Below are 13200 nucleotides of genomic sequence, written 5' to 3'. Positions count from 1 at the left end.
ATGCCATCTTGTGGGGGGTTTTGAAATCACTCAGTGCTTTATAGGAGAACGGTTTGTTACCACCCACGAGCTAACGGGCTGTGCTGTCTGGTCCAGAAATTATGCAGCCCTGTGAACTTCTGTGGGAAGTCATGATGTTCAGTCTGCAAAGTGCCTCTTTCAAGGAGCTATGTATTAACCGCTCCATTCTTGTCACTCGGACGCAGTATGTTTGGAGAGCTGCGCTGCACCGGGTCAGTGTGAGCGTGGTGAGGTTCTGCAGCAGACATTCTACCTGCTGTGCCCTGCACATAAATGAACATGGCAGGGTTTGTCCGGTTTCATTTTCTGAGCTGCTGAAAAACACAATCCTGCTAACAAGAGATGTAAACTGCTGTGGTCTGAGACACCTGCTGTGGTTCTTCCTGGCTCACAACCACCTCCGTCTGGTCTAGATTTGTTTGAAAGAGTTGACAACAGACATCCATATGCATTCATGTGGGCAAAATGTATCCACAGTCTATTTTGCTGTCTCCATATAATATGTTCAGTGCATGTGTGAAACCCAGTAAACCTCCATTAGAAGTAGTACGTTAGTAGTAGAGGCATTATTAGTGTTATTGAAGTGTATTAAAAAGAACCAAACATCACAAGAATTGAGCTTGCATACCCTGTTAACACACTGCAGCAGCTAGCTCAGCTGTCTGCCAGGGGTCAGGCAGGGATGGTGAATATAAAATAGCAGTCGAATTCAGCACCAGCTGGTAGAGGTGGTGCTTATTCTCATGCCTGGCCCTGAAGGTGACCATCCTGTGATCACACACAGGCTGGTTGATCTCCCATGGCTGTATCAGACTGTATCAGAAGCTTCCCAAAGGGAAATTAACAGAACTCTGGAAGAGTTGGCTTCTGCTTTTGTTAGTCAGGCAGAAAAAGTGAGATTTTGGTTGAATGGTTAAATTGCAGACAGCAAAACAGAAATCTGATCCATGTTGCTTCCTGGGAGGGACAATAAGATATTTTAGAGAAAAATGGCAGAAAAGTTTGCCAAGAGATCTTCTATAAACACCAAGACTAGGACTGGATCAGTTGTGCAATGTAGTATAATAATGTCATTCATCAGTCAGCTGTCTCCAAGGTAAACCATTACCCAAACATCATTTGGAACCCACCCTGTTCCTTTGCCACATTTGTTGTGGTTCCCTGTACTCTCCCAAGCCACTTGGCTACCCATTCTGTGTTCTGACATCTGTCTGAAATAGGATCTGTTTAAATGCTTATCTGCTCTTCCCCCTCCTGCTGCTTACACCGGCCCAGCAGGTACAATACTCTGGTTATTTTAACAGCAAGGAGTTATGAAGGCACAATTCTACTGCCATGTGGGATTGCTGTCAGATGGGGATTAAGCTCATCAGAACAGATGACCCCCACTTTTAAGCAAATCTCCCTGCTAACAAGAAAGAAGAGTGACTACAAACATGATATAGAAACTGACTTGCTTGATCTGGATGCCACTGTGTTTCTCATTCTGAATCTGTTTTCAAGACTACTTCAGTCCATGATAGCTAACATGCTCCAGGATAAAATTTGCCGCAGGTTTTTGAGACCTGAAGGAAATTCTTGGCTTTGATCAAATTTGCCAAACTAGCAGCTTTATGGAGTTTTGCTCTTAACTACTCCTGTTTAATCCTTCATTCACATACCGACAAACATCTGGATGTGTGGACACAGCCAGATACATCTGTGCTCCCTACGTATCACCTGTTTTATTTCATTGTTTTCCTATGTTCCTCCATCTGCCTCTATTCACCTGTTGACTCTTGTGTTGTACTTCAGTTGTAAGCTCCTTGGGACAAAACCATCTTTATGTTCTGTTTTCGTACAGCACTAAGCAGAATGGTGCTTTGATTCATGATTGGAGCCGCTAGGTGTTACGGTATTATAAACAATACCTAATAATGCACTATAGGATACATCTTAGTTCTGGGACTAAATATCACCATTACTGTAGTTGATTCCATTTGTTCCTTTGTTTAAAGCAAACCTTGTCTGAGAAAGCAACCTTGCAAATATTTAGTGTGGTTCTCCAAACATGCATGTACAGTTACTACAAATGTGCAGGCAGATGTCCAGTTAGACTTGTAACGAGCTGATTGCACTAATACCAATATGCATGTGCACTAGCGGCTCATGAAATGAGATGTGCAGTTGTACAGCCACTTTTGAAAACCACGGTTACTTTTTTCCTCAACATTTTTCATACCCCATTGTCCAGTAAGAGACTCCTGGTAGCTACTTCAGTCTTGTCTTAAAGTAAAGGAAGATAGCGCTGATGCTGTGAAACCTGCTTGAGGACTTCACCCCAGAGGGATCCCAGTTCCCTGGTTGAGAGCCTGTGGTCTAACTAGAAGGCAAAGGAAATGTTTGATTAGGTCTGACTTTTTTTAAGATAGTTTATACATGGTATAGGGAGTTCCCAGCTTTGCCCAGATCAGTGACAATTTGTTCAGATGAAGATTTAACTTTTCACATTGGTGCCTGAATTCCTTTTGCTGCACCTTCCATATTAAGGAGGAATCCAGCTACATGATCTTGTAAAATACACAATCTTAGCCACCCCTGCTGTGAAAGAAGCCTTACTTTTACTGGGAATTCCTTTTCTGTTTTTGTCCAGTCCTCTACATTTTAATGTAGATTTGTGTGGCTGGAATTTGTTCACCTACAGCTAGACAATGTACTTTTAAGTGTTTCAGTCTTTACATTTTGGGATCGTACGGTGGCAAGAACCGGATTTGATAAGGGTCTTGTTTTCATGCAGTAGTTACTAGTAGCTAAAGATTGGAAGGTTGACAAGAAAGACAGATAATAAAACATTTAAATATCACACTTGGGGCTGAGGGGGAGTGTTCCTTTGCTTATAAAGGGTTTGTATGGAAGAATTAAAGTAGAAGGCATTTGGTTCCAATGAAGGAAACTCACCATTGCCACCTTTCATTTCATTACTTGGAGCAAAATCTTTTCAGGCACACGAGAACCCCTTTGTTTGGCTGATTAAAATGCAAACTGTTAATTTTTCATTAACCTGCTAATTGTTTTTGTATTTTCCATTAACCCACTTGCCTTTTGCCTATGGCGTAGAGTTTGAAGAGCTACTGCAGCATCTTAGTTACCTTACAGGAAATTTCCATGGCTTTCGATAGGGAGGGTTTTTTGGTCCATTGATTTAAACAAAGAAAGCAAAACAAAACAAAAACCCCACACACCCCACAAAGAAAGGGGAATGAAAAACTTTAAAAATAGTATGTAAATTTCCTTTGTTTTTGTCAAAAAATAAAGCCTTTCCCCTGTCTCTGCCTTTAAAGAATGGATTTTGGAAGCAATGAAATAATGTGTGATATTGAAAAATACTATGAAATAACCTTAGAACTTTTAAGCACTTAAATACAAACTTTTATGCTTATTCGTTACTCAGCCATCAAAGGGGGAAAGAGAACTAGCATTTGCCCTTGGATATCATTCCTGGTTCTCGGACAGTGACAGAGGAATGAAGTTTCTGTCATTAATAACATGGCACTCAGAAGGCTTGTGAACTTCTATAATAGCCCTAATGCATTTTGCGTAGGAGTGCTGAGTCTTGGATTCAAATTCCCAAGTTCTGTATTACCAAAACATAGCATGTATACAGACAGGGAAGGAGGCCTGTTAGAAACAGACTAGCATGGCAGCAGATCTCATTAAGTGCCAATGACCAAGTAAAAGTATCACCCTACAACTCAGAATGAGTGTGGAACTGAACTTAATAGATTGTAGCAGAGCCGAGGTATGAGAGAATTACTTTTAGAATAGGACATTTAATTCCTCAAGTTCTGTAAATTGTAATAATCTCTCTAAAATGCATATGTATTGTGTACACAAGCTCCCCTCTGCATCATCGGCTACACTTCCAAGTACTTTCAGTCACAAGACGTTACCCTCTAGCTGCTGAAGACTTATTAAAAATGTGTCCCAGGGTTCAAGACAGTCTCACTTAATAGGAAATAGATCTCACTGCCCAGTGATATACAGATCCCCGCTCTGTGGAGTTGTGCTGTGTGGTGGTGTGTTAAGCAGGGGAACAGTATGCATCGAGCAGCAAATCCTCTCCTCCCGGTGGTTCGTGCCTCCTCCAGCAATGCCCTGGCGTACTCTGCCTTACTGAGACCTGGCATTCCTCCTTGGATGCTTTCCCTCTTGCTGACGCTACCTCCCCCTTGAACAGTTCCATTGCTCCTGAGTGAGGATGTACGATTGCCGCTAGGGCAGAGCCCAGCTTAAAAAGCTCCACTCCTTTCCTTAGCACTTCTGCTTGGCTTTGCCCTCAACCGCCTTCTCCACACTTCTCCTAGCCCTGTCACCCTTGATTCCCTGTGCCTTTCATGCACTGTCACCACTATTAGTGGCTTTGCAACGTTGCTTTCATGCCTCGTCTGGAAATGTGGCTCTCTTCCTTTCTGTCCTACCGAATGGCTGAAGATTAAATTCCATATAGACCTTTTATTAAATAGTTTAAAAATACGGGTGGTTTCCGTATGAATTTTTTTAAATTAATTTCATGTGCGCTTGCTGGCACCGTTACTTGGACCAAAAAGAATGTGGAAACTTGTGGATTATTTCTTTCAATTCTATGTGCTGAACCCTGGCCCGAGTAATGGGTTTAAGACCCATTGCAATGCAGGATGGAGATCGGTAGGTCTGGACCAGCAGAGGCCAAAGGAGAGCCCATGTACTTCTATAGGGTAGCCTAGGAACATGTGCCTGACATGGAGGTCCTCGCAGGCAGTCCCCTTGTCTTGATCCAAGCAAGACTATTAACAACAGGGCACAGCTTATGTTCTCGGTAGGCCCCACCCCGTAATAAAGGGTGGCTGCAAACAGGGTTTATTATATGACTCCCCAGCTTCTAGTAGGTTTCCAGTTAGAGTGACACCTGGGCAAAGTTTGAGTGCCTATTCAGGGTTCTTCTTACCACACTGCACACAAGCCCCTTCTCTGTTCAACTGAGGAGAAAACGCATAAGCTGGTGTGAAGGCTGGGACGTTTCTTCCTGTCATCGCTAACGGCTGTATTTACATTTTCTGATTTTGCAGATCCTTGATGAATGGTTTGGGCGCACAGTTATCTGTTCCTGCATGAAGCTCAGCTATGACCATGCACAGAGCATGATTGAAAAACCCAGGAAGGTTTTTGGGTCAGACGAGCTGCCTTCAGTCTCCCCTCAGCACTCGCTCGATGAAATCCACCAGGCTGTCTTGAATCTCCACCGGATCGCTGTGCATCTGCGCAAACAACGCTTCGCTGATGGTGCTCTTCGTTTAGACCAGGTCGGTAACCTTGGCGTTTGGCACAGGATGTGTCAGAACGTTCTGGGGGCTGTGCAGCCCTCCTTGCATGATCCAATCCGGACTCGACTCCTTTGGTCTCTAGATTGGTTTTCAGGCTCCAAAGGGAAAATCAGACTTAAATAAAAATGTAGGATTTTGGGACAAAGGCTTTTTTTTTCCTCTTCTGACTTTTTTTTAAAATATAGCTTTACCAAGCTGTGCAGAAACAGGTCACCTGGTAACACAGGAAATCTAACAGAGAGGAAGCCGTGCTAGTCTATACACTATCAAAACAAAAAGCAGTCAAGTAGCACTTTAAAGACTAGCAAAATAGTTTATTAGGTGAGCTTTCATGGGACAGACCCACTTCTTCAGACCATAGCCAGACCAGAAATATTGAGTCTGTTCTGGTCTGGCTATGGTCTGAAGAAGTGGGTCTGTCCCACGAAAGCTCACCTAATAAACTATTTTGCTAGTCTTTAAAGTGCTACTTGACTGCTTTTTGTTTTGATAGGAAATCTAGTTGGGTTGATATCTATTAGACCAAATAGATAAGGGAAGAGTGATTGTTTTCACAGAATTCGTCACTGGCTCTTAAGGGACTTAGAGCTATGGATACGAATCTTATAAATGGAAATAAATATTGATGATGTAATAGCCGTATCCAGGCGTGTAGGTGCACGAAGCCCATATTTCACCACAAAAAGGGTCATCTCTAAAGCATCATTTCCTGTTACATGTTGTAGTTGAAATAATCATATTTTCCAGCAGCACTCATATCAGTTCTCAGGGCAGGGAAAAGAATTAAAATGTTATCTAAGACAGTTTAATTGTGTATACAGTGGAAGTGTTTCAATAAAAGAGACGTAAATGACGTGGTTTCTTATCTGTGACAATGTAACTGGAGCCGTATCAGTAACGTTACGTGTATATTTTATTTTGTAAGTAGAAACAGGTATTTAGGGTGCCTGCTCTAGCTTTGCTGCTCAGCAGCCAGACAAGCTACAGGAGATTGCAGAGAGGTCTATCAGGCTGACAGTGAAAGTTCCTTGATCTAAATGAAAGTTCTGTGGTTTTATATCATTAAAATGAAACTAGAAATGTTGACTGGAAAATAATCTCCATCCCTGCCCTGAGCTGCCTTACATGCATGGCGCCCGCTTAAACACTTGAGGCTTGTCGTTCAGTAGATGATAAACACAAGGGAACATACTGAGCAATTGAGCTTTGGATGGGGGATGGACTAGATAATCTAACAGACATTCAACTGCGGTTACTGTGCGCTGGGACCGCATGTCATATGTGGCAGCTGTGTCACAGTGATTTGTTCTTGCAGTGTTTTGCTGAATGGAGCCCGCGTTTGCCTGCACCTCGGAGGCTGGTTTTAGGACAGTGCACCTGCTAACGCAGCTTCGCTACGTTTTAAGTGGAACGGTTTAGCAAGGGGAAGGAGATCCTGTCCAGTGATTACCTGGCTATAGATTAGAGGCATCTAGCTTTGTTCAGATCTGTAAATCAGAGCCCAGTTAAGAAGCTGCTTCATTAGCCTGCCAGCACTGGACAGGTGGGTTCCAGACCTGCTCTAGGATACAGGAGAGAATTATTTTGGCCTAATCCTAGTGTCTCGTGAGCGTGCAGTATTTTCTTGGAGTGGCCCCCTCTGGTCCAGAGATTCTCTGCCTGGGACACAGCAGGGTAATGGCTGGTAAGAGTGAGAAGTATTTAACTGGGAAGTAGTTTGCACCATACCAGTCCTTTCTGTATATGCAAGTAGCCAGCACTGAATGATGGACCCTACACTCACAGTGAAATTACAAATCCAGACCTGTGCAGAAGGTTATTGCCATAGCTTATGAAGCACGTGTGTGTGTGTGTGTGTGTGGTGTATATTGCACAGGGCCAAGTGACTTCATGTAGCTTTTGTAATATAACCAATTTATAGTCCCCCTGCTTTTGTTCACATGATTTCCTTTCTCTATGTTGGTGTTCTGCAGAAGGTCTGTTATCTGTATCTGAGCGAGCTAGCAAGGGTGGGCACACCTTACTAGTCACAGGACCTCTCGCTGATTTCCTGTTGAGTAATGTAAATCTGGAACAATGGGATAGAAATTACAACAGAGGAAACGAGGAGCAATTAGCGATCAGATTAAAGGAAGCAATCATCACATAGCATGAGGGAGTTGGGAGGGGATGCACCAAGAAAGGTAGGGTTGCATTGCCAGGGGGGTGGAAGAAGACCAAATACTTTTGCTGGCTTTGCCTCAAGGGATTTGGGGCCATCTTTCTACATGCTAAGACACATTTGGATTCTGCTTCATGTTCAGTATTGATTGAGCAAAGTTTAGGATCTAATGATTCTTTGTCAGATCCTTCTGTTGACCGTATCATTGTGGTGTGCTGTCATAATTCCTGTTCGAGTTAGGAGATGATTGATGTTGTGGACGTGGGTCCTACCCTGCAGTCTCTAAGGTCTGCAGGACTGCTTGTTATTTGTGTGACTTAGCAATATTTAAAAACTGGGCACTCCAGCCCTGAGTTGGCAGTAAGCAGCCCACAGGCCAGACGCGGTTAACCCCATCACAGCCCCTGATTCTTCTTTGAGGGATTGCTCAAGTCCATTCCAAGTTGGGGATGTGCGGGCACACGCCCAGTCGACAGAAGCTTTTTGTCCTAGCCGGTAGCCATAGGGTCAGTGTGGCGCCCCCTGGAGCGATGCCGTTATGGTGACCAATATATGCACCGCCCAACACCCCCCACCAGCTCAGTTCCTTCTCATTGTGCTATTGGTCATTGGAGCTCTTGCTTTCTCTGCTCAGTTCTTTAGCTAGTAACCTATTGTAGCGTAAATCGTTTTAGTCTTAGTGTTTTAACTAATAGCCAAGATGGGGCTTTCTGTCCCCCTTGGCGCTGGGGAATACCTGGTTCCCCAGGCTTTAAGACTTGTTCAAAATGTGACAAACATATGCCCAAAAGTGGCCCCCTTTCAGCCTGTTTGATTTTTGGGTGGAAGGACACTTGCGTGATCACTGGCCAATTTGTAAGGCCTTTAAGCCCAGAACTTTGAAAGATGGGGCCCAACGCCTTAAAGTCCTCTTAGTGGAGGCAGCTCTTCAGCCTCAAGAGTCCCCAGCAGGAGCGGAGAGTGGAGCCTCCTCGGTGCAAAGTGCACCAATGCCATCAACCAAGATGCCGCCTAAGGACTCTCCGTACTGAGCAGGTGCAGGCACCGTCGCCTCCTTGGCGCCATAGGAGTCGATCTCCAGTGCCCGTGAGGAGGAGGAGGCACGAGAGGCATTGCTCGCCGAAGTCAAAGCGGGGCGGTCCCAAGTCCAAGGCTCTGGCATGTGCTGCTGAAGGGCAGGAGGTGCGTTCATTGAAACCAGTGCAGAGCAAGAGCCTGCAAGCGCTGGACTTGCCCTCAACGCTGGAGGCGTTTTGAGCTGCACAAGGACTTCTGCAGGTGACGGTGCTGGGTCCTTCTCCGTCTCTGGCGGACATGTGCCATAGCACTGAAATGGAGCGATTGGGGCTCATGGATATGACACTGGCACCAACCCCTGCGCTCACGTCGGCGCTGTCACTGACACAGTATTCGGTGCCAAGCCAGCAGACTGTGGGCCAGTTTCAGGTGCCCTGCGCTCCAGCACTGGCGCTGTCCTTGGCACGCGTGACATCGGTGCCAACTCTGATGGCTCTGCTGTGGTCATCTGCTTCTGAATCAGTGTCGGAGTCGGACTCCTTTTACTTGAGCAGGTGGACAGGGAGCTCGAGAAGGTTGCACCAGAGCCGTCTCAGGCACCATATTTATTGCTCGACCGATACGGTTTGGCTGCCGGCTTTGCCGGCGACTCAGCAGTGGCCTTTCCGGACCTCAATGGGCATTTCACGAGGTGCAGGGCCAGGCCTTTGGAGTATCTTTAATGGTTCCGGGGGCCTGGCCAATCCCACACTCAGCACCGTCGGCGTCACTGGGCACCCCCCCACCGGAACAAAGACAGGAAGCGGTGGTCATCGTGGAGCCGCCTGCGCCTACTTCTTCGGCTTCGACCTCGGCACCGTCGCCGTCGCAGTGGGACTGGACCCCTTCAGGAAGACTGGCTACGAAAATGGTCAGTGTGCATTCAAAGGAAAATAAACTCGCAGAATGAGCCTTATCTGCACCGTTATAAACAACTGACGCAGAGATGACTGATGGGGTTAGTGTTATTCCCTGGGGCTGCTTTCTCCAGCACAGACACCTATGTGCTGGAAATGGTGTTTGACTTGGCTTTATTATGAAAATAACCAAATGCGGCTTTGCACCTGATTGATCTGGGCCCCCGGGCCGCTCACTAAAGCACTTTCTCTCCTATTTTTGAGCAACAGGTGCTGTGTTTATGGTGGGGAGGAAGAAAGTAGGGCAAAATGGTGAAAAACAGGGAAGATATTATTACTCAACCTGAACTATGGACTAGATTAACTCCAGTCTGTGTTCACCAACCACCCACATGGGAAGGAGAGCTGCCAGTCGCTCATCACACATGTGATGAGATTTCTGTTGACCCAGCGTTCATGGGTATTTTTGAAAGAAGTTGGTGAATTAAGATTCCATTTCTGCACCTGCATTATATTGGATAACTTCGGTAGCCACTTGATTTAACGAAGAAGATGGGCCTCCTGAAGGAGGATGAGTAACAGTCAAGTACCAGGAAGTGAGAAAGAAGCATCAAAAGGTGTTGGGTGATGTACGATCTCAGAAACTGAGGGCTCTACACCAAGAGTGTCCATTCCCTAGAAAGCATTTGGTAAAGTCACAGGACGTGTGCAGTTTTTGAGGTTATCGAAGCTTTGCTCTCTGGGGCTACATCTGTCTGACAATCAGGATTAATATTGTGGGCAGGATTGAAAAGCTGATGCTGTGCATCATCCTCACAGAAGATGAGCAGGTGCCAATGTGAAAAGGAAGGTCTCCGACATAGTCTGATACATGAGCTGCAATTTGTAGGAATGTTTCCAACAAGGAAAGACAGAAACCCACATGTTCACCCATGCGTTCCTGCTTCTGCTTTGTACTTGGATCTCTCGAGGGCAGAGGTTAATCAACATCTTCATTAAGATCTTCCTATATGAATTACTGGGGGACAAAATGATAGGAAATGGCTTTGTCATATTTCTCTTCTGAGACCTGTCTGATGTGAGCCCTGGAATACTCTTCTTCTTGTGGCTGTAGCATGCAACTTCTGGCCCAGTTAAGGTGACTGTTCTGCTTATGGGTAGGTTTATAAAATATATCTAATATTTTTAATGTAGGGGTAGGAGCTGCTTCTTCCTCTGTTGCTTGACATATTGCTTTGCTGTGACAGTAAAGGACTGTAAATATTCCTTAGATGGGTTAGTAATGCACGTGCTTTCCCCATGACTGCAATAGAAAGCCTGGTTTTCATGTCTTATATATAGGTTGTTTTTAAAATGACGTGGCTAGACAGCTTACCGGTGCAATGATTGGGTTTTTCTTTAGAGAAGTGAGTTGCTGTTATCATGATGTCCTATTACGTTGTTTTCTCAGTGCAGTGTTTCTCAGAGAGAGGTGTGTATGACTTCTCAGTAACTCTTATTCCATGTAGGCAGCATCCTGTGGGTATCTTCCTTTCCAAAGAGTTCTTTCTTGTTTGGTGTCTCAGATCTGAGAGGAGCTGGCATTTCACACATGGGACATTGTGTATGGTACTAATTCATCCCTGACTTTGGTTACATTGAGGATGAACTTGTCCTGTTATACATGAATATCAGACTGGCTGCTGTCCCTGGTCAGTAGCAAAAGGTGGTTCCATGGCTATGGAATGACCCAAAGCATGTGCTGGAGATAAGTTGTCTCAAGGCTGTGGCTGAGTGTTGGCTACTCCCTTCAGAAAAACAGCAGTGGAAGAGACATGGGTAGTTTCCTTCTACTCCCTGTGCTCCTACTAATCCAAGCCAGAAGGTCCTCATCGTATCAGGGCTCAGCTGGCAGTCTGATTTTAAGCCATTTTGTTAAACTTCTCAGCTGGGTGATGTAGCCCAGCTCCATTCTTGTTTGTGTCATTTAAATGCGTCGAGAGGAGTTGTGGTATGAATGGTCTGGATCAGAGCTGAGGCCATGTGATAGTCACCCGGCTCTGACGCTTGGAACAAAACTTACTGTGTGGAAAAATGAATGGGGGGTATGAAACGCAGAGTGCCTTGTCCAATCTCTTTCATGATTGAAGCTATTTGTCATGGGGGGGCGGGGGCAGCTCTCAAAGGAATGGGACTGAAGGGTGATACATGAGTGTATTTGCATTGTTTCAGCCTTTGTACAAAAGCTAAGTGGGCTTGATAGAAGAACCTGAACGTGGCTGATAATGGAAAGGTGAGGGTATCCTTCGCTAAAGAGATGATTACAGCAGAGAAACAAAACAGTGCACGGTTGGCTCCAGTTAAGGAGGTGTAAGAGACACGGAAACAAATGCCAACACTGACTTTTCTCTAATAATTTTATATCATAGTTCCGCCATTATCTTCTCTTGCTCCATGGGTGTCCAACTAGCGAGCTCTGATGCCCAGGGTGAGAGCAGCAGACGTTGTGTAAGAAGTGCTGGTCAGTCAATTATATTATAATGCCCAAGGCAGTTGTGATGAAACTGAACATTTTCAGATGAATTTCCTGTTGATGTTTTACCTCTTGTGCCAGTACCATTGAATCCTCAGTTAAATAAGGTCCCAAGCCCTTGAGCGTCTGCCATGGCTTATTGCACTTTGTTACTTCTAAGTATTGGAGGGTAGTTTACAGCAGGCATGTTTGGGAAGTAAAAATTACTTTGTTAGTGTTGTTATTGCTGCACCAGAGTTGAACATGATACCCAACTGGCAAATATGTAATGGCATTGTCATTGCCCAGAAGAGCTTAAAATCTAGGTCAGACAATCTATAAATAAAAGGTGTGTGTCACCATTTAAATTGTAGGTGTCCAACCTTTTGGCTTGCCTGGGCCGCATTGAGTGAAGAGGAATTGTCTTGGGCCGCATATAAAATATGTAATATAGTTAATGTATATAAATCACATAATAATGTTAAAAGTTTACGATCTCGTGGGGCCGCATTACTAGCTGTCCAGGGCCGCATGCGGGCCGCGGGTTGGACACGCCTGATTTAAATCATTAATGGTACTTCTTACAGCACTGGAGAGGTCCCAGAAGGCTGGCAGAAAGCTAATGTTGTGCCAATTTTTATGAGGGGTAAAGGGGACAGCCTATGTAATTACTGGCCTCTCAGCCTAAAATTGTCCAAATAGAATCATAGAGCACTAGGACTGGAAGGGACCTCAAGAGGCCATCGAGTCCAGCCCCCTGCCCTCATGGCAGGACCAAGTACTGTGTAAACCATCCCTGATAGAGATTTATCTAACCTGTTGTTAAATATCTCCAGTGGTGGAGATTCCACAACCTCCCTTGGCAATTTATTCCACTGTTTGACTGTCCTGACAGTTAGGAACTTTTTCCTCATGTCCAACCTAAACCTCCCTTTAGTGGAGCTGAAAGGGGGCTTAATAAAGAGAATTAAAAGATGGTAATGTGACTAATACAAATCAGCATGGGTTTATGGACAAGAGAATTGTTAAACTAACTTAGTTTCATTTTGGTTGTTCAAGTTTGGTTGATAAACATAAGAGCATTGATGTAATATACTTGGACTGATCTAAGGCATTTTACTTGGCATCACACAACATTTTGACCAAAAAACTAGAACAGAATACAATGAACTTGGAACTTGTTCAAACTGGCTAACAGATAGATCTCAGAATATATTTGTATGAAGAGAATCATGATTAAGAGGGTGTGTATCCTATGGCAGGGACCAGCAACCA

The 13200-nt window shown here is 44.7% G+C and overlaps 1 protein-coding gene across 2 annotated transcripts in view; it reads left to right on the top strand.

The window, feature by feature from the left end:
* DIS3L2 (DIS3 like 3'-5' exoribonuclease 2) overlaps window positions 1-13200 on the top strand; it is a 256171-nt gene that overhangs the window by 157168 nt on the left and 85803 nt on the right. For both annotated transcript variants that reach the window (XM_075004083.1, XM_075004085.1), the window contains exon 14: window positions 5106-5339. In XM_075004083.1, coding sequence (XP_074860184.1) covers window positions 5106-5339 — 234 coding nt within the window. The remainder of the gene's footprint in view (window positions 1-5105; window positions 5340-13200) is intronic.

This window comes from Carettochelys insculpta, chromosome 10, assembly GCF_033958435.1.
Source record: "Carettochelys insculpta isolate YL-2023 chromosome 10, ASM3395843v1, whole genome shotgun sequence".
Lineage (NCBI taxonomy): Eukaryota > Metazoa > Chordata > Testudines > Carettochelyidae > Carettochelys > Carettochelys insculpta.
Note: the sequence above shows the minus strand (reverse complement) of the source record. Positions and strands in the feature narration are given on the sequence as shown.